This window comes from Sinohyriopsis cumingii, chromosome 5 (genome assembly GCF_028554795.1).
Source record: "Sinohyriopsis cumingii isolate HCF-2022 chromosome 5, ASM2855479v2, whole genome shotgun sequence".
NCBI classification, from domain to species: Eukaryota; Metazoa; Mollusca; class Bivalvia; order Unionida; family Unionidae; genus Sinohyriopsis; species Sinohyriopsis cumingii.
This window is the reverse complement of record NC_142965.1, coordinates 50,909,839-50,935,085: the sequence shown is the minus strand read 5'-3', so window position 1 is coordinate 50,935,085 and position 25,247 is coordinate 50,909,839. Positions and strand designations below refer to the sequence as shown.

The 25,247-nt window shown below is 35.8% G+C and overlaps 1 protein-coding gene across 1 annotated transcript in view; it reads right to left on the bottom strand.

The window, feature by feature from the left end:
* LOC149799149 (deoxyribodipyrimidine photo-lyase-like) overlaps positions 1-25,247 on the bottom strand; it is a 58,958-nt gene that overhangs the window by 30,604 nt on the left and 3,107 nt on the right. The window contains exons 3-6 of the mRNA XM_089958273.1: positions 14,665-14,847; positions 6,701-6,859; positions 5,124-5,322; positions 658-810 (exon numbers count right to left, since the gene is read on the bottom strand). Of these exons, the coding sequence (XP_089814399.1) occupies positions 658-810; positions 5,124-5,322; positions 6,701-6,859; positions 14,665-14,847 (694 nt within the window). The remainder of the gene's footprint in view (positions 1-657; positions 811-5,123; positions 5,323-6,700; positions 6,860-14,664; positions 14,848-25,247) is intronic.

Sequence of the window (25,247 nt, the reverse complement as noted above, 5' to 3'; positions counted from 1 at the left end):
CAAACAATCTGATGAACGCTTTTAACACACACTAAACATATTTAACAGATGGTTGCTTTTGCTTCAGAGCTCTTCACAATAAAGTTCTAAAATTAATTTGGCTGTTTCTGCCACTTTTATATAGAAAGTGATACCTATCTCTACTGTATGCTGGTGGGACAAATAATCCATGTTAATTACAGAAATCTATAACTTGAAACTGCATTTTAAGTTCCTATACACAAGTGTAACAAGACGTATCCACAAGGTGCCCTCACTTATATGAAAATTCCAAAAGAAATACCATATGGTCCAGCTCTCTTAACTTTTACAGTACGCATGATCCAACATCACCAATTTAAACACAACACGTGCTACTCTGTTTTGATGGTAACATAAAAAATACAATGCAGAAAATTCTACATATAAAAAAGGTACTACTAAGCAACTTGTTTGACGTGTACGAAGTTTGGCTGAAATGCTCTAACTTTAACATTCTGAGATTTATCAAAATGCAAATCAAAATGTTTCTGATTTTTACTCTGTAAACCTAAATGTTTATGCACAGAGAGGCTAACATATTGATAGCTATATCCCAACATATTACACACTTGGGGTAGGGTTTTGTGGTATGTGGGTGGGGGATAAAAATGAAGTGCAGGTATAAATTTTCCCTACCTTCCACTTTATCATAGTTCTCATTGTAGTAGCAGAAGTTGTCTGCAAGTTCTCTCCTCACAACTGCCTCTTCAACAAATGCCTCAACTCCATCCTTGAAGCGCCCTCTGTACATGCGCACAATCAAAATGCACCTCTGTACTGATATCTGACCTAACAAGCAAATAATATAAATATTTTAGGACATTTATATACATGAGGACTGTGAATAGCACATTATATGTTTGACACAATTTTAATAGTCTTCTGCATAGATAATTTGTGCAAAAACATGCTCTTTTTCAGCCTGTGTCCTTGACCTTTGCCATTTTGACCAAAAATGAATAGACTTCTTCCTCAGTCTAAGTGCATGCTAAGCACAAAGTATGGGCTAGGTCAGTAATATCAAACTAACATTACTGTGCATAAATCTTTAGTCTTCTTTCAATGACCTTGACCTTTGGCCTTTTCACCATCAAATTAACAGCCTTCTTTGAATTCGTTTGCATGCATGGTTTCTACTGCCCATGATAATTATTTCTGAGGACTTCATTAAGTTTTTAATAAGTATATTTTCTTAAAGAAATTTAACTTTATCCACATGTTACTCTGTGTATAAGTGGATTACACTGTAAAAGAAAACTTTAACTGTACCACTAATGCAAAGGGATGCTATTACATCTGATATAAACCAGTGTCGTGTGCTTTTGATCAACTCAATTTTATTCTATTTTAATTACTTGGGGATGGGGTAGACATTTAAATAAACTTCTGAGTTTAAAAAAACCATAGAGTTGATTCAGTTTGTTATTTCCTGTATTGTCTCAGATAAATTCAATGGTTTTTTCAACAAACTCAATGATTTTGCATGGATAAAACTACCTTTTTCAAGATTCAAAATGTTTTACAAGGCAACAAGGATTTTGGAAGGAAATGTCTCAAATTCATGGATTTTTCAAGGTGGTACAAACCATGGCAAAGAAATTAATGTTCAATGCTTGTCAAAGATAAAAAAAAATTCCTTACCAAGATTCACAGACTGCGGAAGTATCCCATTGTTTTAACACAAGAATTGATATTGTAGAATCTTTAAATTTGTTATGATAGCAACCACAAATTTATGAAAAATGGCACCATACAAAAATATGACCTTGAAAACAACATCTGAGTTCTGACTATTGACTTATTTACTGCTCAAAATTAATCTGCAGATTTAAAAGTCACCATGTTCATGAGCCCAACAAAGCCGAAGAAGAGTCCCTAGAAGGGGCTAATGCTCTTTGGCCAAAGAGAATATCTAGGAATCCAAGACAAAACTACTTCTTCCAAGATAAAACTATTTCTTCTCTTTAACTGCTGAAACCTCTCTGATATTCTTGTATTCACTATGTTGATATGATCATCCCATAAGGAGTATCAATAACAAGATTTAAAGATGGCCACCACAGCAGCCATACTGGATGTATAAATATCATCATATTCATTTAGGAACAACAAGTTATCATAATACATTTTGGGGAGGAAACCCCATGTCAGTATGACCAACCAATTACATGCCTGCCAACCCCTAGACAGGTATAAGTGTAATCTGTGCATAAAAAGTGTACTTTACATCTCTTAATTACAATAAACGTATCAACCTGGATCTGCAGCTGGTTAAAGTTCTCATCTCAAATCTGAAAATCCACGTGGATTTGTCCATGTGCCTAACTTTCAAATGAGAGATCATAAAGTCAACTCAACAAATGCTGCAACAAGGAAGATGACTGCAAAACTTTAGCGTATTACATCACTTGCCTCGCACATGCTTGTATGAATTTCTAAAACACTTTTTATTTGTCCTTTATCTGATATGACATGTTTCAAGTTTAAAAAGATCCCTATCCATTAATATTTTTCAATCATTTAACGTGCATGAGTCACACTGAAAAGTCTGCTTCTCTTAACCTCTTCCATCATTATTTATTTACAGCATAGACTGGTTCTCTAATAAATTCTCTTTATAATATAAATGAATTTGCAAGACATGTTTTCAAACTGAAGAGACTCATCTGAATTATTAGCAATTGGTCATTTACAGCTGCTATAAATAGAACATGATAGTATTTGGACAGTATATGTTGGTCTATGATGGACAAGTGTACTTTTACCCTATTATTATGCAGAAGCCTTCTTTTATAGATTATCTAAAATATATTATGTGTGGGACTGATTTTTTAAATGGTATTTTTGGTGTGGTTTTAATGGCACTTTCAACACTCTTGGCTATATCATGCCAAGGTAATGGGAGCTAAGTGTCTTTCCCAAGAATACAGAGAGGCAGCCAACCCTGGGTCAAGTAGGTCTGGTTTTCAGGCAGCCAACCCTGGGTCAAGCAGGTCTGGTTTTCAGGCAGCCAACCATGGGTCAAGCAGGTCTGGTTTTCAGGCAACCAACCCTGGGTCAAGTAGATCTGGTTTTCAGGCATCTAACCCTGGGTCAAGCAGAACTGGTTTTTGGGCAGCTAACCCTGGAGTCAAGTAGGTCTGGTTTTCAGGCAGCCAACCATAGGTCAAGTAAATCTTTTTTTCAGGCAGCCAACACTGGGTCAATTAGGTATGGTTTACGGGCAGCCAACCATAGGTCAAGTAGGTCTGGTTTTCAGGCAGCCAACCATAGGTCAAGTAGATCTTTTTTTCGGGCAGCCAACCCTGGGTCAAATAGGTATAGTTTTTGGGCTGCCAACCCTGGGTCAATTAGATCTGGTTTTCAGGCAGCCAACCCTGGGTCAAGTAGGCATGGTTTATGGACAGCCAACCCTGGGTCAAGTAGGTCTGGTTTTCAGGCAGCCAACCATAGATCAAGTAGGTCTTTTTTTCAGGCAGCCAACCCTGGGTCAAGTAGGTCTGGTTTTCAGGCAGCCAACCATTGATCAAGTAGATCTTTTTTCAGGCAGCCAACCCTGGTCCAAGTAGGTATGGTTTTCAGGCAGCCAACCCTGGGTCAAGTAGGTCTGGTTTTCAGGCAGCCAACCTTGGGTAAAGCAGGTCTGGTTTTCAGGCAGCCAACATTAGGTCAAGTAGGTTTTTTTTTCAGGCAGCCTACCCTGGGTCAAAAAGGTCTAGTTTTTGGGCAGCCAACCCTGGTTAAGTAGGTCTGGTTTTCAGGCAGCCAACCCTGGGTCAAGTAGGTATGGTTTTCGGGCAGCCAACCATTGATCAAGTAGATCTTTTTTCAGACAGCCAACCCTGGGTCAAGTAGGTATAATTTTCGGACATCCAATGCTGGGTCAAATAGGTATAGTGTTTGGGCAGCCAACTCTGGGTCAAGTAGGTCTGGTTTTCAGGCATGTTCACAACAGCATAGATATGCTGGTCACTAGTTCATCAAAATTTTATTCTGGAACCAATTTCAAGAGGTGTTATAGTAAACACTCAATGACACCATTCATTCAAAAGGCTTAATTATTTTCTTCTGAGATAGCTTCCATTCAGGTCCAGAAACATATTGTTAAGTTTTTGAAAACAACAGGTTGATAAAACCTGCTGTTCATTAGATGAAGTAGAAAAAAACAACTGTCAAGATGGCTAACAAGGCAGTCCATTTGGCAGTTACATTTTAATATAGGACAAAGTATGCATTTCAAGAAGGGTTTAGTGAAAACCCTTGACAATTTGGACAATATTAAGAACAAGCAGCCATAATCAAATTTTCAAGATGGCCACCAGACATTTTATGAAGTCACACTGGCACCATTTTCAATTAAAAATAACTACATATTGCAAGACAAGTTTTAATGAAAACCACCATATCAATATGGAAAGAGATGAGATTGTGTGTGTGTGTGTGTGTATTAGATATTTTTAATGTAGCTTTAAAAATTTTAGTCATAGCGCTAGGATGTCTATAGTGCTGTAGTTTATAGCTGTCTAGCACTGGGGAACTGTGCCACAAACATGTAGCATCATGTCCCACCCAGACACATTATCCTGACACCAGGCAGACCAGTCCTAACACTAACCTCTTAATGCTGCGTGCCAAGCGAGGCAGCTGCAAGTACCATTTTTTTGTAAGCCTTTGGTATGATTCAGCCAGGGTTAGAATCCATGACCTCCTGCATCTGAGGTGGACGCTCTAACCAGTTAGGCCACCGGAGTGGTCTCATCATGTCAGTTAAATGCTAGACAACAGGTCATTGTTTTTCTGGTTCAAATGAACTTAACAAAATGGTAAGCAATTACTATAATACACATACCTTTCTCTCCCCAGCATCCTGCCCTACCCAATCATGGAAATGAGTCTACAGTAACCAAAGTACATAACTGTTCTGGAAAAAGTGAGTACAATGATTGGTCGATTTATTATTTTTTTGTTTTTGTTTTTAAAATCAGGCTGGATTCAAATCAATGAAGCCTGTTTTCAAAGATTAACATGAGTGAACCAGTAAGCGTTTTTATACCTTTATTGTCTTCAGCTTACAGTATGATACTGATGACAAATTTGATTACCAAAGTGTATCCATGGTGACAGGTTGCTAACAGCATTCTTGTTTGGATTGTTCCTATCACTAGCAAAGTACTTCAGTCTTTCTTGGCAGAATGACTCCAGCATGAGTAATCCACCAATGGTTCCAGGTTTTGCCCACGTCACTTCTGAAATACTGCGATCCACCTGCAGACTGGCCTCAGCTGCCTTCCAATCCAAGGGCTGTATACAAATCATATTGTATTGTATTCTGATGAGCCAACAGAAAAAGGTGACATTCTAATGTTATGACAAAACAGGTGACCTTAAATGATCCCTATCTTTTCAAAGCACATCAAAGAACTAGCAAGGCAAATGTTGTTAAAGAATGTTCATACCAACCTTTATTTCTGTGACACTGATGATGTAGCTGATGAAGGCATTTAAATGTACTGCTTGCTGTTTCAAGTGAGACAAACCTTGATTGCTGCAGTTGTTTACTCAAATATAAATGAATGTTTTACACTCAAAAAGATGGAAAACATTTACTGTATTTCTCATGTTTACTTCATTCTGAATTGCTTGCATCAAAGACCCTGTTCTGCCAGCAGGGGAAATGAAGCCTGGAGATCAAAGAAATCAGCACAGAATCTGATCTGTCAGTGCATGAGGATGAAAATCAGAAGCCTGGAGATCATACAACATGGCACAGACTATGATCTTCCAACACATCATAAGCAAGAAATCAGGGGCCTGGAAATGATAAAACTCAGCACAGACTCTGATCTGCCAGCACATCATGAGATAGGAGATCAGGGACCTGGTGATCATATAACTTGGCACAGACTCTGATCTGCCAGCATATCATGAGACAGGAGATCAGGGACCTGGTGATCATACAACCTGGCACAGACTCTGATCTGCCAGCACATCATGAGATGGGAGACCAGGGACCTGGTGATCACACAACTGGGCACAGACTCTGATCTGCCAGCACATCATGAGACAGGAGATCAGGGAACTGGAGATCAAACATTTCAGTACAAACTGTCTAACTTGCCAGCACATTATGAAATGGGTGACCAGGGGCATGGTGATCACAAAACTCAACTAGAGTCTGAGACAGAGTTTCCACTCCCAGTAAATCAGAAACAAGCTTTATAAAAGTAACATCATCCCTTACTGGTCAAATCAAAATCACAAGCCTAGTACTAGTATTGCACACAATAAGGGAAAATGCTATACATAGCTATGAAAACTAACTATTGTAAATCACATGAATTTTTATCAATATCTTTATGAATATTTCTACATGAGAGATTAAAATTAATTAATGTATGTATAAAAGATAACAGAAGAAACAAACTGATAAAGCTATTCTCAAAAAAAAATTCATTTTGTTTTCTTGAAGCCACTATTTTGGGTTAAAGTTAAAGCAACTGATTGTGCAGAAATCCCCCCTCACACAAGTTTTCATAGTAAAGAAATTATTTATTTTGCTAGCAGCCAATAGAATTCAGATGTGTATTCTTGTTAACATTTTCGTTAGTTCAAATGGAAAAAGGGAAACAAGATTTCAGCATTTCAAAATGTTATTCAAATAACTGGTCACTCATCATACCTCTGACTTGGATTTTGCCTTGTGTGGATGGGATATCACAGGGGGAAATTCTGTCAGATACTGGGATAATTTGTCATGAATTTTATTCCTGATGGTCCTTGCACCATACTCCAACTTTGGAGAAGTTTCCCAACAGGGTACAATATTGTGTGCATCCACCTGTAATGAAAATCCACATCCTGAAAGGCTACTCAAATTATTTTAATATCCTGAAAGGCTACCCAAATTAGTTTAATATCCTGAAGGGCTAATCAAATTATTTTAATATCCTGAAAGGCTACTCAAATTATTTTAATATCCTGAAAGGCTACTCAAATTATTTTAATAACCTGAAAGGCTACTAGACCTGCCAACCCTAACAAGACCTTCTCAGTAAGGTAGTCTATCATTTTCCATAAGACCGGTTTTCAGTAAGGTGTAAGAAAATGTAATGTACTACTATTGTCAATCTGGAAAACATGCATTTAACAGTCCAAAAGAAGTCTGATTCAAGACTGAAGAACCAATGGTAAACATTGTGTTCAACTCAAACATCTGAAAAGTTTATTTTAACCTTAATTACCTCCAATAGTTTCATAAGCTGCAGTTCCAAACCCTATGGAGCTCAATGGCTTCTTGATATTTCTCAACTTGACATAATCCTTTTTTTTAAAAAGTTACAGCAATCCTCTTTCCCACTATCTGACATACTCAAATCAACACCCAATGTCCACAAACATAACTGTTGCCCTTCCTGCTTTTTTTACCCAATAAGCTTAATATTCAATTTTATTCTGAACTATTAAAACTTTTTAAACCCCTTTCATCCTGACCACTCACTTGTTGGACACCATTTACAAACAGAAAAAAAAGAAAAAGCTTGATCATGTAGATGTTTTACATCACAAAATATATGCAGTTTAATGCATCTGAGGTACTTTTGTAAAGCTAGTCTGATTCCCTGAACAATTCCACTGAATATAACATGAAATCTGGATCTGAATCAAACACGGACAAGCCAGCATTCAGATTTAACAGTAAATAATGGCATATCCATAATTTGTGCTTTTAGTCCTTATTAAATAATATAAGTCCATATTTTACGGCTAATTTCCATACAAATTAAAGCAAAGTCATAAGAATTGGCAAGTCTGGGTTACTCAAATCATAATAATATCCTGAAAAGTTACTCAAATTTTTATAATATATTATTTCCCCACATATCCTGGAATCCTGCCTATTATCTGAACTATGTTATCAAACTTTACTAAATATTTCTAGTGACATCATCATGGCTCTAGAATAGAAAATCTGTTTTGCTTCAAATGTGTAAAGGCAACATTCCAATTTGGCAGAACATTTTAAAGCAGGAACCCGAGTATAATACTGAGATTATACATCTACTGTATTTTGTTTTGGGGGGGTACAAATTTTTGTAAAATCCTAAGGAGGCTGTCAAAAGCCCAATCCCAAAACAAATGGATTTCAAAATAATTATGGGATTTTATGAATGTTTGTACTTCTAAAAACAAACACACACCTATGAATAGTATTGTGTAAAAATGAAGAAAACCTTTAAAATTATAAGCTGGAATTTAAAGTTTCCCAGTAAAGGCACCATTCCTGTACATTAGTTTTTACTGATTCTTTCTGGGGTCTTCATGCATTTCCAATCATTCAATGTATATTATGAAGTCCTATGAACAAATAAGCCTCTTTTACAAGATGTTCATTTACCAATTGATTGACAGTTAATTAATGACATGTAATACTTTTTCTGATCTGCCAGCATGTCATGAGCAGGAAATCAGGGGCCTGGAAATGATAAAACTCATACAACCATAGTTTGACTGATACAAAAAATATAGAATGTAAAGATCAGAAAAATGGAAAGCAGACAAGCTAACAAAATATTCCCTTTGTTTTTATTTGTATGGCTTTACTGTTATGTATATTTAATTGTTTGTTTGTTAGCTTTTTTAATTTTTTTTTTCATTACATGATATTGTCATGTAACATGGTATGCTGGACTTGACCTTGTCCAAATTCGAGTTCATTTCTGCTTGACCTGATTGACTTTTTTTAAATTTCATTTTATGTAAACAACTAATACACAGCTAAATTATTCTCTCTCTGTATGGGTTTGATATCAGGATCATTATTGATAGAAGAAGTAAATATGTTTATTAGGGTCTAAGTTTAGTAATTTCCTGAGTGTAATCCAGGATCATTCTAGAATGTTATTTTCCATTAAGTAATGCTTTTCTTTAATATAGAAAATGCTAATTGTGACCTGAAGTCAAGTAGACAACTACATTATCTTGTAACTGTGAGGACTTGGTCATTTATGCTTTAACATCTAGCACTTTCAAGTTGTATTATGTTGTGTCCAGATGCAATCAATTATATTTCTTCAAATTATTGAATTCAAGTGCTTATTTTCTCTGGATTTATAAAAGTGCTTGAATAGAGACATTCACTGGAATTTATAGTGAATTCAAACCTGGAATTATATTTATGTGATTCAAGAAAAGACTGTTGGCACATCAACACACTAAGAGCTATAACAGACATGTCATCACCTTTGGTTTGGATTTATTCTCAGCTTTTACAGATTTTTATTCAGGACTTTAAATTACTAGAATCTGTGTCTGTAATTCTTCGATTATTTGAGCTTTTAATTTGCATTATACTAAGTTTTTTTCTAATTTTCACTTTGTATTAAGCTGAAATAAATTATTTGTTAAATTTTACAAAGCTTGTTGTCTTTCACTCTTTTCTGTTACTTATCTGAAGAGCAGAGACTCATAACACTGCATTTAAGAGAAAGAAAGAAACAATCAAATTAAGTTTTTATATGTGTTCCTATTTACGATATTAACAGAACACAACACTTTCCAGATGCTTTCTTGTATTTAGTGAGCAAAATTTTTCTGCTCTATTTCTTTTTCAAGGTCCTTCAGTGTCTCTTGTTTCACTTTTGCTGTCTTTCTGTGAGAACTGGATACAGTTAACAGGCTTAGGTTATTGTTTTCTTCAGCATTTCCAGTATTTTCATCTGCCAATCTGAGCAAGTGTTGCATGTCATCAATTATTTTTTTAACAAGGTCATCCAGCTGAGGATCTTTTCTATTTTTGCTCCTCTCACTTTCCTCCCACTTTTTCTTCTCATCATCCAGGTATAGTCTAGCATTTGAACCATAACTGTAAACATTTCCTTAGTGGCCTCACAATTTGTGACTTTAATACATCATTTGATGATGTATATGAAGCTAATGTTGACACAGGCGTCATCGAAACTTTAGATGACACTGAGGCTGAATTTAAATAAAATTAGAGATTGTGTTGTTCTGATCATATTCAATTATTTTACAATTCTGCATATGCTTCTTGATGGTGGAATGCTTTTTGAGGACACCTTCCCCTACATTTGCAATATCTATAATCAAATATCTCATGTATATATTTAGCTTCATAAAAATAAATAAATAAAGAAAATTCATACATAAATAAATAAAAGTATTGGTCTGTAAGGACAACACTCACTTGACCATAAATCTCAATTCAAAGAACAAAGGACGTAATAATATATAGATTGCTTGTTCATAGGTTACGTGTTTAGGCTCGAATAAACAGTTACACAAGAGTGAAAACAATAAGCATTGAAATATTGAACAAATAATTTATTTTCCTGGAAAAATACTGTAAAAATGAACAAATAAAAACTTACGGTTTTAATACTTTAATCCAAAAATAATCCATAAATTTTTTTTAGAAGTCCTAATAATGAAATGTTCAAGTGAATTCAAGTTCGAGTCCCAACAAAGAATCCAAGATGGAAGGCGATGACGTATGCTGTATCTAGTACAGTGTTGTTGTCTACAGTACCTTGTAGAAACACAAGAAATATCACTCCGGTGTTGGAAATCCGAATAAAATTTTTAAGAAATGCCTTTGTTCAAGAATTCTGCGTGAGCACACTTATTTCCAGGAAAAAAGAATTAATCCTTTTGAGTCCAAATAATTCGAATAAACATTAAAATAACTCCAAACTGACACAACAAAAGATCACCTTGACGCTAAGTGTTTTAAGCCCAGACTGCGAGATTTTTCTCTAAGCATCACTATTAAAACTAAGTAATGCCTGAATTATGAAACAGAGGGTCATGTAATCATGTTAACATATGAAAAATCATGTAGCCCCAATATGACCTTGATAAAAACCAATCATTTTACTCCAAGAATAAAATTTTAAAAAGTTGCTTACTTTATTAAAAACTATGTACAAGTCAGCCTTAATATCCCCACAATAAAAACAAATTTTTAAAAAAAGAACTTGATCATGTGACTGTTACTAATTTTGAATTAAGGTTGGGAACCAGGTCAGCCTCAGGTGTTTACAATTAGAGTTAGGTCAAACAGATTTTCTGAAAAAAATTCCAAATTAAGTAAACAAGATTATATTATAAAAGAATGTACAATAAAAATCAATTTTTAAAGCTGACAAACAAACAATAAAATTACAATAAATATGAAGTAAATCAGATATATGTAACATTGTAAAATAAATTAGAAATGAATATAATTATTTTGAAGAGAGAAAGTAATTTAAAATTCCTTAAATAATTATTACTTTCTGCTTAAATAAACTTTAAACAAAAATTTACTATCCAAAATATTGCTTCAAGTTACATAACTATAATAAACTAAACAAAACAAAATAAGAAAATAAATGAAACTCACAATAACTGTTATGTGACTAGTTTGGAAGCTGTTGGCTGCTGGCAGCCATAATGCCTTATAGACTTCTGATGAAACCCACAACCAACAATTAACCCACAACCAACCCACAACCAACAATTAACCCACAACCAACAATTAACCCACAACCAACAATTAGCCCACAAAACCCACAACCAACAATTAACCCACAACTAACAATTACCCACAAAACCCACAACCAACAATTAACCCACGAAACCCACAACCAACAGTTAACCCACAGAAACCACAAAGTTTGTTGGAATATTCAAACAAACATGAGCTCAACTGCATCAGTACATTTAGTCAATGTTCACAATGATTATACTATTTTACACATTACTACATGTACATTGGGAATGTATTACCACCCCACCCACCCCTGCCAATAAAATCTCTTTGTTTTTCGTGGCACATACCATGCTTACGCTGTTGCTCACAGAAATGGTTCGGAACATGTGTTAAGTTATGCACTCTTACAATATTACAAAGGCAGACCGCATGGCAAGGGAAGTTAATATGTGTTCGTAAAAAGAATAATTTAAAAAATCAAAAAATCAAACTTAAATGCAATGACACATACAAATATTAAACAATGGAGGCTATAAACACATTGAGTATGTATCATGGTTAACAATAAATAGTCATTAGTCAAATTATCAAGGATGCCAGCTGCTGGCATTGATACTCCCTATTTTCGGTAAATCAAAACATGTACACTACCACAGCTAACAATTATTCGAAGAAGTAAACAAAACACAGAATCATAGAAAATATTATACGTTAACTCTTTTGAGAAATTCACTGGAAATGCATGGATTAAAAATGAAAAACTGAGGCCAAATTGGGCGGCTTGTATGAGTAGTGTTTACCGTATATGTGCATGTATATTTCACTCTATAAATGCAGGTTATTACAGTACACTTTCCAAACATTTGTGATGATCACTCCATCATCGACTCCACAAATGAACAATCCTTGCTTGGTGGAAAAATGTGGTGAAGCAAAGGAGTGGATGTGAGTTAATAACACCATGTAACAGGGACATTATGACAATGTGACCATGGGAAGCAAGCATTATGCACAATATCCGATTACTTCCTATTAATGGCAGAACGGCTAGCAGATGATGGAAAATGACTTCAAAACAACATTTTCCCACCTTATTTTCTTTTCAGACAAAATCTTTAAAATTCAAGGACTTTCAAAAACCTTATACTGGGTGTAAAAATGAATGACTTTCAAGGACTTTTATGAGGTGTTCATTTTTTTAAGCAATTTTTTATGACCCTTAACGACCATGCAAACCCTGCAATCATTATATAAGAACTTTCAGGAACAATCCACCATCAAAGAACTTCAAACATGTTGAGTCCTAAATGTTACTCCAAACTTGGAAATCTTACTTATAATGTACAAATGCAGCAGGAGGCCCCAAGTGGCAGTGTGGTAAAAAGCGCTCACTTTTATCAATCACTGCAATCTCATTTCTGTCCACATGGGTTTGAAGTCTCAGGCTCAGCCAAGATGGATACATGAGAAAGCTTTCCAGGAGCTTACCAAGGGTCAGTGGTTCTTACTGGGGTTTTCCTAGGTTCTTCCTCCACCAAAATACTGGCTGCCATGTATAGCCTATTCTGCACTAAGCGAGACTGTCAAACAAAAACAAATGCACAAATCTGACTAAGCTCAATATTTGGAACACAGTAAAGTTTTAAGAAAATGGGGTCAAGTCTCTGGATCCAGATGTGACCGGATGTGAGTTCCATAACTTTTCAAACAAAACTTTAACTTTTGACTATGATGCAACTGGGCAATTTAAAATCTATAATAGAATGACCCCAAAATTTCAGTTAAATGTAACAAATGATGTTGAAGATATACAACTTTCAAAACTTTGCACAAAACCATAAACTTTTCACAAAACTTAAACACTGTTTATAATGATCAAGCATACTTTCTACTAAAAAGCAGGTGATATGTGCAAGACAGGAACTCCTAGCAAATCAGAAATAAACTTTTGACCTGTGATAATATTACATTAAAAGCTCAATTGATTTGTAACAAGTAATGAATCAGATAAACAGCTTACTAAAAATGTAACATTGTTTACAATAATGAATAAAGCTTTCGGCTTAGGCATTTGAGACAAGGCAGGATGTCCTGGCATAGAAAGCATAATTTTTTAGACCAATAGGAATTTTACTCAAACATGTCAGATGAATGTGAAGAAATGTGATTCTCAAAACGTTAAAACTGTTTTCTACAACGAAGCAATTCTCCTACATAAGCAGGCAAGACAGGAAGAATAGAAACTCCTTGCATAAATATTAGACCCATTGTGATAATATCACAGAATCTGATATGAATGGAGTAAATGACATACAGAATATGTGACTTTTAACAACTTCAACATTGTTAACACTGCTACCACTAGAGAAGTAACAACCATGCTTACTCTGGTTTGATAAAAATAATACTGCCAAAATTAAGTGTGCTCCAAGTATCTATTTCTTCTACAATAGGTGTATTAGATGAATGCAATCATCAAAATAGGGGCCCCAAGAGGCTGAGTGGTCTAAAGCGCTCACCGTTAAAGAGCACTGCCATCTCACCTCTGCATGGGTTCAAGTCTTGGGCTTGACCAATGTGGGTACGTGAGAAAGAATGCCAGTAGCTTCTCATGGGATGGTAATTTTTTCCTAGATTTTCCCGGATCCTTCCTCCACCATTTATACTGGCCGCCATGTATAGCCTATCTCGCGCTGAAAAATGGTGTTAAACCCAATAACAACAACAACAATTATCAAAATAAATTTTAAAAATATGGTGTACTTATTGAAGTTCAAACTATAATACCCACCTCCCACTTTTGTTCATTTTCATTTCTGCAGCAATGTAGCATTATGTAAATAGCTGTTTATGTATTCTGTATCTGCTTGTGTATGTTTATGTGCATGTGTGTAAACATATTTGCTTGCATGTGTGTTTATGTGCATGTGTGTAAACATATTTGCTTGTGTGTGTGTGTTCATGTGCATGTGTGTAAACATATTATTTGCTTGCATATAATATCTACATAACAGTGGACCTCAAGGTGGATCAGTTTACATTTGTAACTGAATCATGCTCTAAAAATAAAGTCTTTCTTAATATTTTTTAATAAACTGTGACACATAATTGAACTTTAAATGGTTATATCCACTTTCCATTATATAACTTACCTGACAAAAAGGAACAGATTTTGGCAGGGCATCACCAACATCTTTGACCCATTGTAGAGGCAATCTCATGGGAGAGAAATCTGTCACAACCCCTCCAATTTTATTTTTCTTCACATAGTCTGGTAGAACGTCTTTGGCATATCCAATCAATAAATTAAAGGAAATGCCCAAACTCCTGCATTCCTGGAAATATATAACCAAAATTTATCAACTGCAAACCCAGAAAATGCAATGAAAGAAGAGAAATGTTTCTCCAATACCCTAGCGAATGTTGCCTAACATTTATTACAGCTCCAGATCAGACCACTACTTTATCATGATTGTGAATTAAACTCTGAAGAAGTCAGCAACATATTTTGTATGCCACACTCTACAGAAAGATATCAAAATCCTTGGCATCAACGGAGTTCACCCAGCCCAAGAACTGTTTTGCTAGGACTTTTAAGATATTTTCAAGGACATCTGAAAGTTTTCAAAGAGTAATGATTATTGAAGAAGAAAATAAAAGACCTGACATTGATGAGAGCTCCAACATAGCTACATGATTATCAATATAAAATTTATGTGCAGTGAATGAAATTATGCTAAAAGCAAGATGCATGTATATGATAGATTTTAAATTTGTTTATGTACATGTGCACAGCATCAGACAAGTTCAAAACAGGAAATTTTAATTTATTTTCCTCCAAAAATATTTACCCCCATCACATTAACAATGGGAATTACTTATGTTACCTCCTAAATCCAATCCTCCCAAAGACTTGAAAATGTCTATATTAGCATAGATAAAGGGAAATAACCCTTTCAGATTACCTCCCTTTAACATGTTAGGTTGCACTCCACATACAGGATGTCATCCATTTCAGTTTGAGCATTGTCTGATTGTTGTTGTTGTTGTGGGGTTTAACGCCATTTTTCAGCACGATAGGCTATACATGGTGGCCAGTATTAATGGTGGAGGAAGAACCCGGAAAACCCCGGAAAGAACCACCGACCCACGAGAAGCTACTGGCAAGCTTTCTCACATGCCCACATTGGCTGAATCTTTGACTCGAACCGCCGCAGACAGAGGTGAGATGGCAGTGATCCGTAACGAAGAGCGCTTTAGACCACTCGGCCACTCGGGGCCCCGAGCATTGTCTGAGACAGGATGCTTGTTGTTGATGTTTTGGGGTTTAGCACCATTTCTCTGCAAGATAAGCAATATAGGGTGACCAGTGTAAGAGGTGGAGGAAGAAACTGGGCAACCCATATATGCATATAACACTGCTTACTAAATAATATATTTATTCCGTATTAGTTTTTTTTGGAACACATATGCTCTATGATATGTGTCTTCATTCCTTCTTTTAATTTAAAGATGGTAATCAATGTTTATATATAAGGTACATTAATGCCATGTGTTGGCTCATGTAAGTTTCATTGGTGGGAATGGAGATACTAGTTTGCTTGTCAAGAAAAAATCTACAGCACTCAGTGATCATTCATGGGACTTAGGAAGCAGTTCACTACAAGCAAAGCATTAAAGTGCAGCAAAAATAAATTTTTTAACTCTTGGTTGATGGAGATGTACTTTGTGACGCTAGCCATAAAATGGGGGGGGGGGGCATGTAATTATACATCACTTATCTTATATTGCAAAGTATGATCATAGGGTTTTAGTATTTAAATGTCATTAACTAAAGTTCCTTACAAAACTATTATTTGAAAAATAATATACATGACATAGATTTGCTTAATACCTGAATTTTCTATTAAAAAATGAGGGGGGGGGAGGGAGAGAGACTGTAGATGTCAGGAAAGTAGATATTTTACATTTGATAATGCATTTATTTCAGGTGATAACAGTAATACCTATACACTAAGGTGATGCGGGATGCAAAGACCATGAAAGTAGTGCAAAGCTGTCATGTATGGCTGTATTGCTTGTTGGCAATAACTATCCCATCTTTTTCAATTTTCATTGCCTATTACATTAATAGACTCTGGCTCAGCCAATGTGTGTATGTGAGAAAGCTTGCCGGTAGCTCTCGTGGGTCAATGGTTCTTTCCGGAGTTTTTCCCGGAGTTCTTCCTCCACCATTAATACAGGCCGCCATGTATAACCTGTCTCTTGTGCTGAAAAATGGTGTTAAACCCTATAACAACAACAACATTAAAAAGACCTGGAAAAATACTGACTACTTGTTCTGGTGACATTTTTTGAAAATTGGTGACAAAATATTGAGGTTGGAGATTTTTTGGGCGACACCTTTTTAAAAGCCAGTACCGTCCCTGAATGTTACTATATAGTCTTCAGGTAACTTATAATAAATGGGCTTTTAAGCATACATGATAATCTACATGATCATGAAGCTGCTGCACTACAGACATTGGCTCCATGCAAACTGACCTCTATCCCAGTCTGAATGATGCAAATTAGGACCATCAAATGATATGCCAGTAGTAAACTGGCATAATCTAAAAAAACCGATACACCCAGAGGTCTTGCTAGGATTTTAAAGCTAGGAGTCCAGGACCCCTTTTTTTGGGAAAACTAGGAGACCCAACAGCAGAAGTTGCAGTCCACTAATGGAAGCATATTGGGCATACCTGAAGTGACTAAATATCCAGATGAGAAGAACAAGTCATTGTCACTGAGTTTAATTTTCTAACTTCTCCACACCACTGACATATAGCTCTTGTCTGTCCATTGGAGTGTGAGTGAATTATGTCAGAACAAGGAAAGGTCTTATTCCAAGCACTAAGCTAGGTCACACACTTTCTTGCAACTGGCTAGTGTTCCATGCAAAACTAACAGTTCTAGCAACTGAAGCACTCTTCTGAATTTTATTACAATCTTCATCAGTTTGCTGTTTAACGCCAATATAGCATTTTGTCTAACTCTCAACATGTCTTTATTTCAAGGCCATGTGCACTAATTATTCGACATTTCATTGGTAATGATCACAATAATGAAAGCTAAAGTTGTTCATCTGATGTACAGTAGTCCCCCTCTTGAACGGCCCCCCTGACCAGCGGCCACCTGCTCCTTATGGCCAGAATCCGTTTGCACCGACAAGTTTGTGTTCAAAAGTATCCCTCACGAAAGGCCACCCGGCTAACATGACCAGCAGCAAGCATATTAGAGCAATAATATAAAATTTACCCCTCACAAGCGGACACATTTTATTTTGATATGTATCCAGAACCAGTATTTTATTCATAACGTGTGTTAAGTAATCCGATTTCTGTTTCCCGATGTCAGATTTTCATTACTGAAAGAAATGTTGACTAAAGTACATGTACCACTAAGGTTAATATTATATCATTTACGCCTCATGAGAAGCCACATTTATTCCATAAAGCCGAAAAAGACTCAAATTTTAATCCATACAAAAGGGTAAGTACATGTAGTCCAATTAGCCTTACTGCTTTGTTATCACAAGATGTCCGGTTTAGTCACTTCAGTAATTGTTAAGATTACAATTATTGAACAGTAGTAACAGCTGAGAAGTGGCAGCATCGAAGTACAACACACAAGTCAGCAGGAAAATGGTTTGATAGCCTTTATGGCTTCCCTTAGTAAGATGTTCACTTTGATAATTAGTGGCTATTACTACTGACAATAATTGTCAAAATTACAAATCCTAACGGCCGCGAAGTCAAATCTGCGAGATGTTAAATGGTACATATCAAAGCCGTTTTGGCTTCTATCACTTAGTGTAAAGAAATGTATAAAAACAATAGGGTACCAGACTGCGACTAACGAATCACGTGACAAGATCACTTCCTTTAAAAACACAAGGCAATTTGTTTAGATGCATAAAAAATTGTTTTATCAGTATTGTAGTTGACAACATGAATAACTTACTGCAAAAAGATCAACATGTCATCCAGGAAAAGTAAAATTCTCAGTTTAGAAGAGAAAGTGAAAGTAATTCAACTGACCGAGAGTTTCAGGGGGGTCGAGGATCCTTGCAGAAAACTAATGTCGGAAAGACTCAGATAAACAATATCGTGAAAGATAAGGAAACAATTCTGCAGAAGTGGGAAGGTGAAATGGACAGAGAAAGGAAGATCATTTGAGCCAGGAGATGTTTGTACCCTGATTTGAATGACAAGAAAAAGCAACAATTTTGTCAGTTGAATTGGGATATGATGACTTTACCGCAAGTAAAGGATGGTTGCACAGATTTCAAGTGCGACACAATATTAAGTGTTCTGTCCCTAGTGGAGAATCGGCTGATGTTAATAATGAAGTTGTCGAAGATTGGAACAAAAGACTAAATGATATATGCAGGGGATATGACAGCAAGGATATTTTTAATTGCGACGAGACTGGTTTGTTTTTTAGACTGTTATGAACAGAGTGACAGATGATGTGATCTGTAACATAATTATAAAGAAGTTTTAAAACTATATCAATGGTTATTCATAACATTCTTTTGAAAGTGTTGTTGTTGTGGGGTTTAACGCCATTTTTCAGCACACGATAGGCTATACATGGCGGCCAGTATTAATGGTGGAGGAAGAACCCAGAAAACCCCGGAAAGAACCACCGACCCACGAGAAGCTACTGGCAAGCTTTCTCACATGCCCACTTTGGCTGAATCTTAGACTCGAACCGCCACAGACAGAGGTGAGATGGCAATGATCCGTAACGAAGAGCGCTTTAGACCACTTGGCCACTCCGGGCCCCTTTTTGAAAGTGATGAAACAGTTTGTTTTGCATTTATTTCACAACATGCATGTGATATTTTAATGAAAATATTAAATGTTTTAGAATTAAATGTACTTGTGACTTTCTTCATATGTATTTACTATTCGCATTTGTCATCCCCCTCTAGAAAGGCCACCCTCGTTATAAGGCCACTTCCCTGCTGCAGTAGGGGTGGCCTTATAAGAGGGGAACTACTGTACTCCTAAATAAATGTACATCTCTGGGTCTTTCTGCCTCCTAATTCAGTCATTGTAAATATCACCACATTTTCCCACCACTAAGCAGCTAGTTGAAGTCTTTGAACTTGCCACCAAGCTATTGGGTCATGTTCTTCTAATGTATTCTTACAATGACAACACACACATCTGGAGGTCTTTCAGCCACTGAATTTTCTCATCGTAAATATCAGCACAGCTAAGATGATCGACTGATCAACGCATTTTCCTCTTCAGCAGGTGGTTGAAGCAATACTGCCAAGCCTTTGAATTTGCTGTCCAGCTATTGCATGCATACAGGGGACTCCTACATAAGTGATTTTCTGTGTCCCAGATAAAAAAAACTGCATCCAAACACACTTGATTAAGCATTTCCGAAACCTCTGACACCTAAAATATAAATCCAGTCTTGCATTAACTCACTGTAGGCCAAGTACATGACACAACAACCACTCTTCTTCAGTCCTGAAGGGTCATGAAGATGACCCCAGAATGAACAGAATAAAGAAGAAAGTGACTTCATGACAAAGGACTAACTCCCCTTTATCAACAGCCTGTTCCTAGCAACAAAAATAAGTCATAAAAAAACTTGAAACCACCAAACGTGAAACTGATGAAGTCAACCAGTAAGTAATAATGTCAGTGATTCTGCCTGACGTGACTGGGTAGTAGGTCTTTTACTGTGAGTCCTTAAACATGCATCTCTTTCTGGACACCAATTTTAATAAATTCCATGATCACCAGTTTGATCATGCAGATGCTTAGCATGAACAAATATGTGCAGTTTAAAGCATCTGATGTGCTGCTGTAAAGTTAGTCTGGTTCCCTGACCAATTTCACTACTTCTACTATGAAACCTGGATCCAAATCAAACACAGATAAAAAAACAATTCCAGATTTTTCGGTAATGATCCTTTTTCTGTAGTTTTTGCTTGTATGCCCTAAGTCTGTATAATAAGGGTAAATTTCATAAGACCAGGGCTCGAAATTAGCGGGATTTCCTGTTGGACTAGTAACATTTATAATGTTAATAGTCCAATGGGCTAGTAAGTCTCGGTTATCAATAGTCAGTGTTTATTTATGCCATTCCCTAATAAAAACTTGACTTAGCAGATGTTCTGTAGAATCAAAGCAGTGGCCATTGTAAACACAGTCATAAAATATTACCATGAGAAGATGAAGTCAATTTCTGCATAGAAAAGGTGCGTTTCTATAAAAAGAATCCATCCGATTTTGTGCATTTCACTTAACAGCGCAAATTATGGTCACGTCATTAACAACGGAAGTTAGGTAATTGATCCTAATTAATCTAATAACGAATTAAATGAAAAAATGATGTGGTATCACATTATTCACTAGACCACAGTAATAAACTACAATGCTGTATACCACACAAAAGAACACGGCAAAAACTATTCAAAGAAATTAGTTTGCACGTTTTTTTGTTTAAGGTTCTTTTTTTTGTGCTCGCTACCCAAATGCTCCAACAGTCACAAACAGGAAACTACATATTTTACATTTCCATCGAAATAATTATAAGAATTAGATCAATTTATTACGATAACATTATTGACACATCCTTTCCATACAACTACTTTTCTATGATGGTAAGAATAGTTTTTATATTTTTCCCTTACAAGAATGAACAAATAATTGAATACACATGGAGATATCCAAGCAGAATGCCGTACATTTGTTGGGAATTAAAATCTCTGAGCATGGGCATCTAAGAATTGAACATTTTCCGCATTATCATTAATTTCAACAATATACTGAGGTTCGATTAATTAGGAACAATTACCAAACTTATGACTTATGATACCATAATTGGAGCTGTTAAATGCAATGTGCCGCGTGTCAGATGGCTTCGTTTGATGGGAACACACCTTTTCCAAGCTGAAACTAACACTATCTTCTGATGCTAATATTTTATAACAGTGTTTACAATAGCCACTGCTGTGATCATGCAGAACATCCGCTGAAGTTAAGTCTTTGTTAGGGAGAGGCCATTTAATTGTGGGAGGGGGCAAGGACAGGTGTTTTGAAATGTGTTTCTTGCTCTGACTTTCTTATATAAAGGACACTGTGCCATTCCTTTTCTTGCTTTAAATAATGTGCATCAGCTATACAATAATATCTCGTATTTCAAAACCAGGCACAATTCCCTACTTATAAGACAGGCAAAATGTGGCATTTGATAGAAGGTGTTCAGCCACTGGAAAAAAGCAAAAGTTGAATGAGAATGATGAGGAATAATTCTTATGATAGGGAAAAGCATAATGGAAAATTTCAGAAGAAATGGACAGGGAATGGCTGAATTATGACAAGGAAAGGAACATTATGTGGTGTAACAAGTGTACGCAATTTGCAAAAACAAACACACAGAAAACATCCAGTTTTGTTGCGGGTTGTTCGAACTTTAAAACTGAATATGAACAGGACTAGTAAAGATCTGGCAGGACTAGTAAATTTCTCAATATACTAGTCCTTCTGGCTACAAAGAAATTTGTGTTAAATTCGCGCTCTGAAGACTTACAGCAAAATCGTAAGAGTTGGCAGGTCTGAATAAGGAATAATGTCAGTGATTTTGCCTGACATGATTGGGCAGTAGGTCTTGTACAAAAGGTGAACCAGAAAGGCTCTGACAGTGGCTGGTTCATCGGATGCCTTGTTTAGCCACACCAGAATCTCTGAGACAGTGAATAAGCCTAACCTTGTATTCTGTCCATGTTAGAATATGGTGATCACCAGGTATACAAGTGTTATCCTAGATCCAAGACAGACACCAAAAGAGCTGCTAGTGTACCTATATTGCAGAATTCTCACAAATAAGAATCAAAAGTAAAGCAACTTTTAAAATTCAATAGGTGAATAGAATGTTCAAGTTACCTCATTAAAACTGATACAACATATCCACAAGCCAACATCCAGGGCTGCTCTAATTTTAGATCGGGCCCTGATTATTCTAATTGAAGTGGCCATCAGGCTTTTTGAAGAATTTTGTTAAAAGACTAGTAAAAATAATATTTATCCCCATGTATGCCCCCGACCCTTATGAAGATCATCTACCTAGTATCCTACTTCTATTGGAAGTAAACTTAGTGTGCAAAACCAAGCATGTGACCTATGAATGGGAAATATATTGCCTGGGTTTAACTAACAGTAGTAGGGCAAAATACTGTTATTAAAGGGGACCAACATGCAAAACTGAAATTCGAGCAAACTTCATATATAATTTACTATATGTATAAGGTTCATTTTCTGAAAATGTTTACCTTTTATTCTTACTCGTTACGAAGAAATTTAAGAAAAACCGATCATCTCTCCCGATCCGTCTTGAATAGAACAACGCGCTTCCCTCCCCCTGTAAAAATAGCAGGTGTGACGTCATTTGAGACACTGTACACACTGGCATTGTTGATCATGAATTATGGAGAACTCGCCCTGGTTTTTAAGGCTTTTTTATTGTTGTTTTTCTTCAACTAAATAACTTATTAAATCTATAAAATTTGCAACTTTTCAACTTTTCCATTTTATCAACTCTGCTTCTGTACTTAACAAAAAAGAAGCGGATCTATCCCTTTTGCTCTGCTATTCAAATCATTATATGCATTTTAAATGGAAAAATAGAGCGGATGTAAGCATGATGTGACATCTGCAGTTTTATACATGAAAGGGCTCCAACCTAATAACTAAAGTCATCCTGAGACGACTTTATGGCATGGATCTCTATAACCCAAAATCGACTGAATTCTTACCGTCATTAATCCAAAGGGTCATAGTATCATCTCCCTAACTGAACAATTTAATCTGATTTTTCATTGAGATTTGCTAACCATTGACGAATGATACTTGAACTCTATAAAAACCATCGCTGACGCCTACTCAGGAAATCTGGTCGCTATTGAGTTCAACATCATGGCTAATGCACAGAATTCGGACGGTTTCTGAAAGCTATCACGTACTACGCCCCTCATTTAGCTTATTTCTTCTTTTTTGTCAGTGTTCATAATTTTATTATTTCTCAATGAAACTAACTATTTAAAGTTCAACGAGAAGTTTAAAAAATATTTCACTACTAAATTGCCGATGCACAATAATCATGATTACGTTATTTTATTATATATAACAATACCATGATCACGCGTACTAACGGGATTTTGTTACTTTAAATGCTTATTTGAACTGCTCAACGTACTTGGGACATAATGAGAAGATCATCTTTAAAAACAAATTTAAATGTCACATTTAATCCGAATCAGCTTCGAAGTTTGGAGAATCAGCCAGATATATGGGCCGAATCAGTCAGAGATTTGTACCTAATCAGCCTGGTCCGAGCTTGAGAGTAATTACCACATTAATGAATAATGTTACTATAATAGATTTATCAATCAAGAAAGTTAACAATAACATTTGTTTAAAAAATTGTTTAAAATATTGTATCGTGGTGTTCTGGTGTGTGTAGTTATAAGAAATCTAACAAGTTTATATGAACACACAGACTTTCAATTATAAGTGATTTATTTTTCTATTATCGACATTACACAAAAAAAGATGAATGCAGAATGGGAAGGAGGGGTTTATTATATAACGAGTGGAAAACAGTCTTAAACATAAGTGTGGAAGAAAAAATGCACATTCATCCGATGCAGTTACATACAAAATCAAACGTGCATAATAAATTGATGTTGGAAACATTGAATGAAAAAGCGTAAACATTTCTTTAATGTTATTTCATTTGGTAGATAATTTCTTACTTTTCAAAGATGGAGAAAGAAAAAAAAAGAGTAAAATAATTAAGGATTGTTCCAGAACTGATATTATTCGCGCAATTTAGAGCTGCACATTGAACCATCTTGTTTCTATTTAACACTTCACTGCACAAATTGAATACAACTCTTATATGTTAATCGTCTCAAATGACGTCACATCCTGCTGGTATTGAAGGGAGCTAATAAATTTGCGGCAGGTTCTTTCCATTTGATCTCGGAATACAGGACAATATTGTGTATGAAATGTTTGTGCAAATACAATAGACGCAAAGAAACAAATAGCCGGGATGGATTATATACACAAACTACTATATATCCTTCTATTTACAATAAAATTGTGCAGGTCCGGGTTTTCGTCCCCTTTAAAGCCATCTACTGCACATACCATTTAACAGTTGAGATCTACCACTTTTGACAATTAACATGTATTTTTAAATTGAAGAAAAAAAATACTTTTATGCATTCTATCAATGCACAATAGAAACCAGCCAGGTGGTGGGTACAGAAACTGTTCCCCCAGTCATTACAACCAGTACAATGATGCATGGCTAAGTAATGAGATTAATGATAGCATGTATACACAACAAGGTGTTAACTGATTATAGCAATGTTGTAATCTGGAGAGTGAAGGCCAAATGTCGAATGGTTATTGAGGTATCATAAGAAAGGAAGGGATCAAATGTTTATGATGAACAATAAATAATGGCTTTTGAGTCTTTGATTAAAAATCATCCATCCTCTGGCAAAGGTGAGATAAAAATGAAAAAAAAATGATTTGGGCAGAAACACTTGAGTAAAATATTTTGATTCTTTTTGTCTTATTTGCTTACTATTGCATTGTTGAACACGTTAAAAGTTAAAAGTTTAATGAATAATAACTGAGCTGCTCATGCA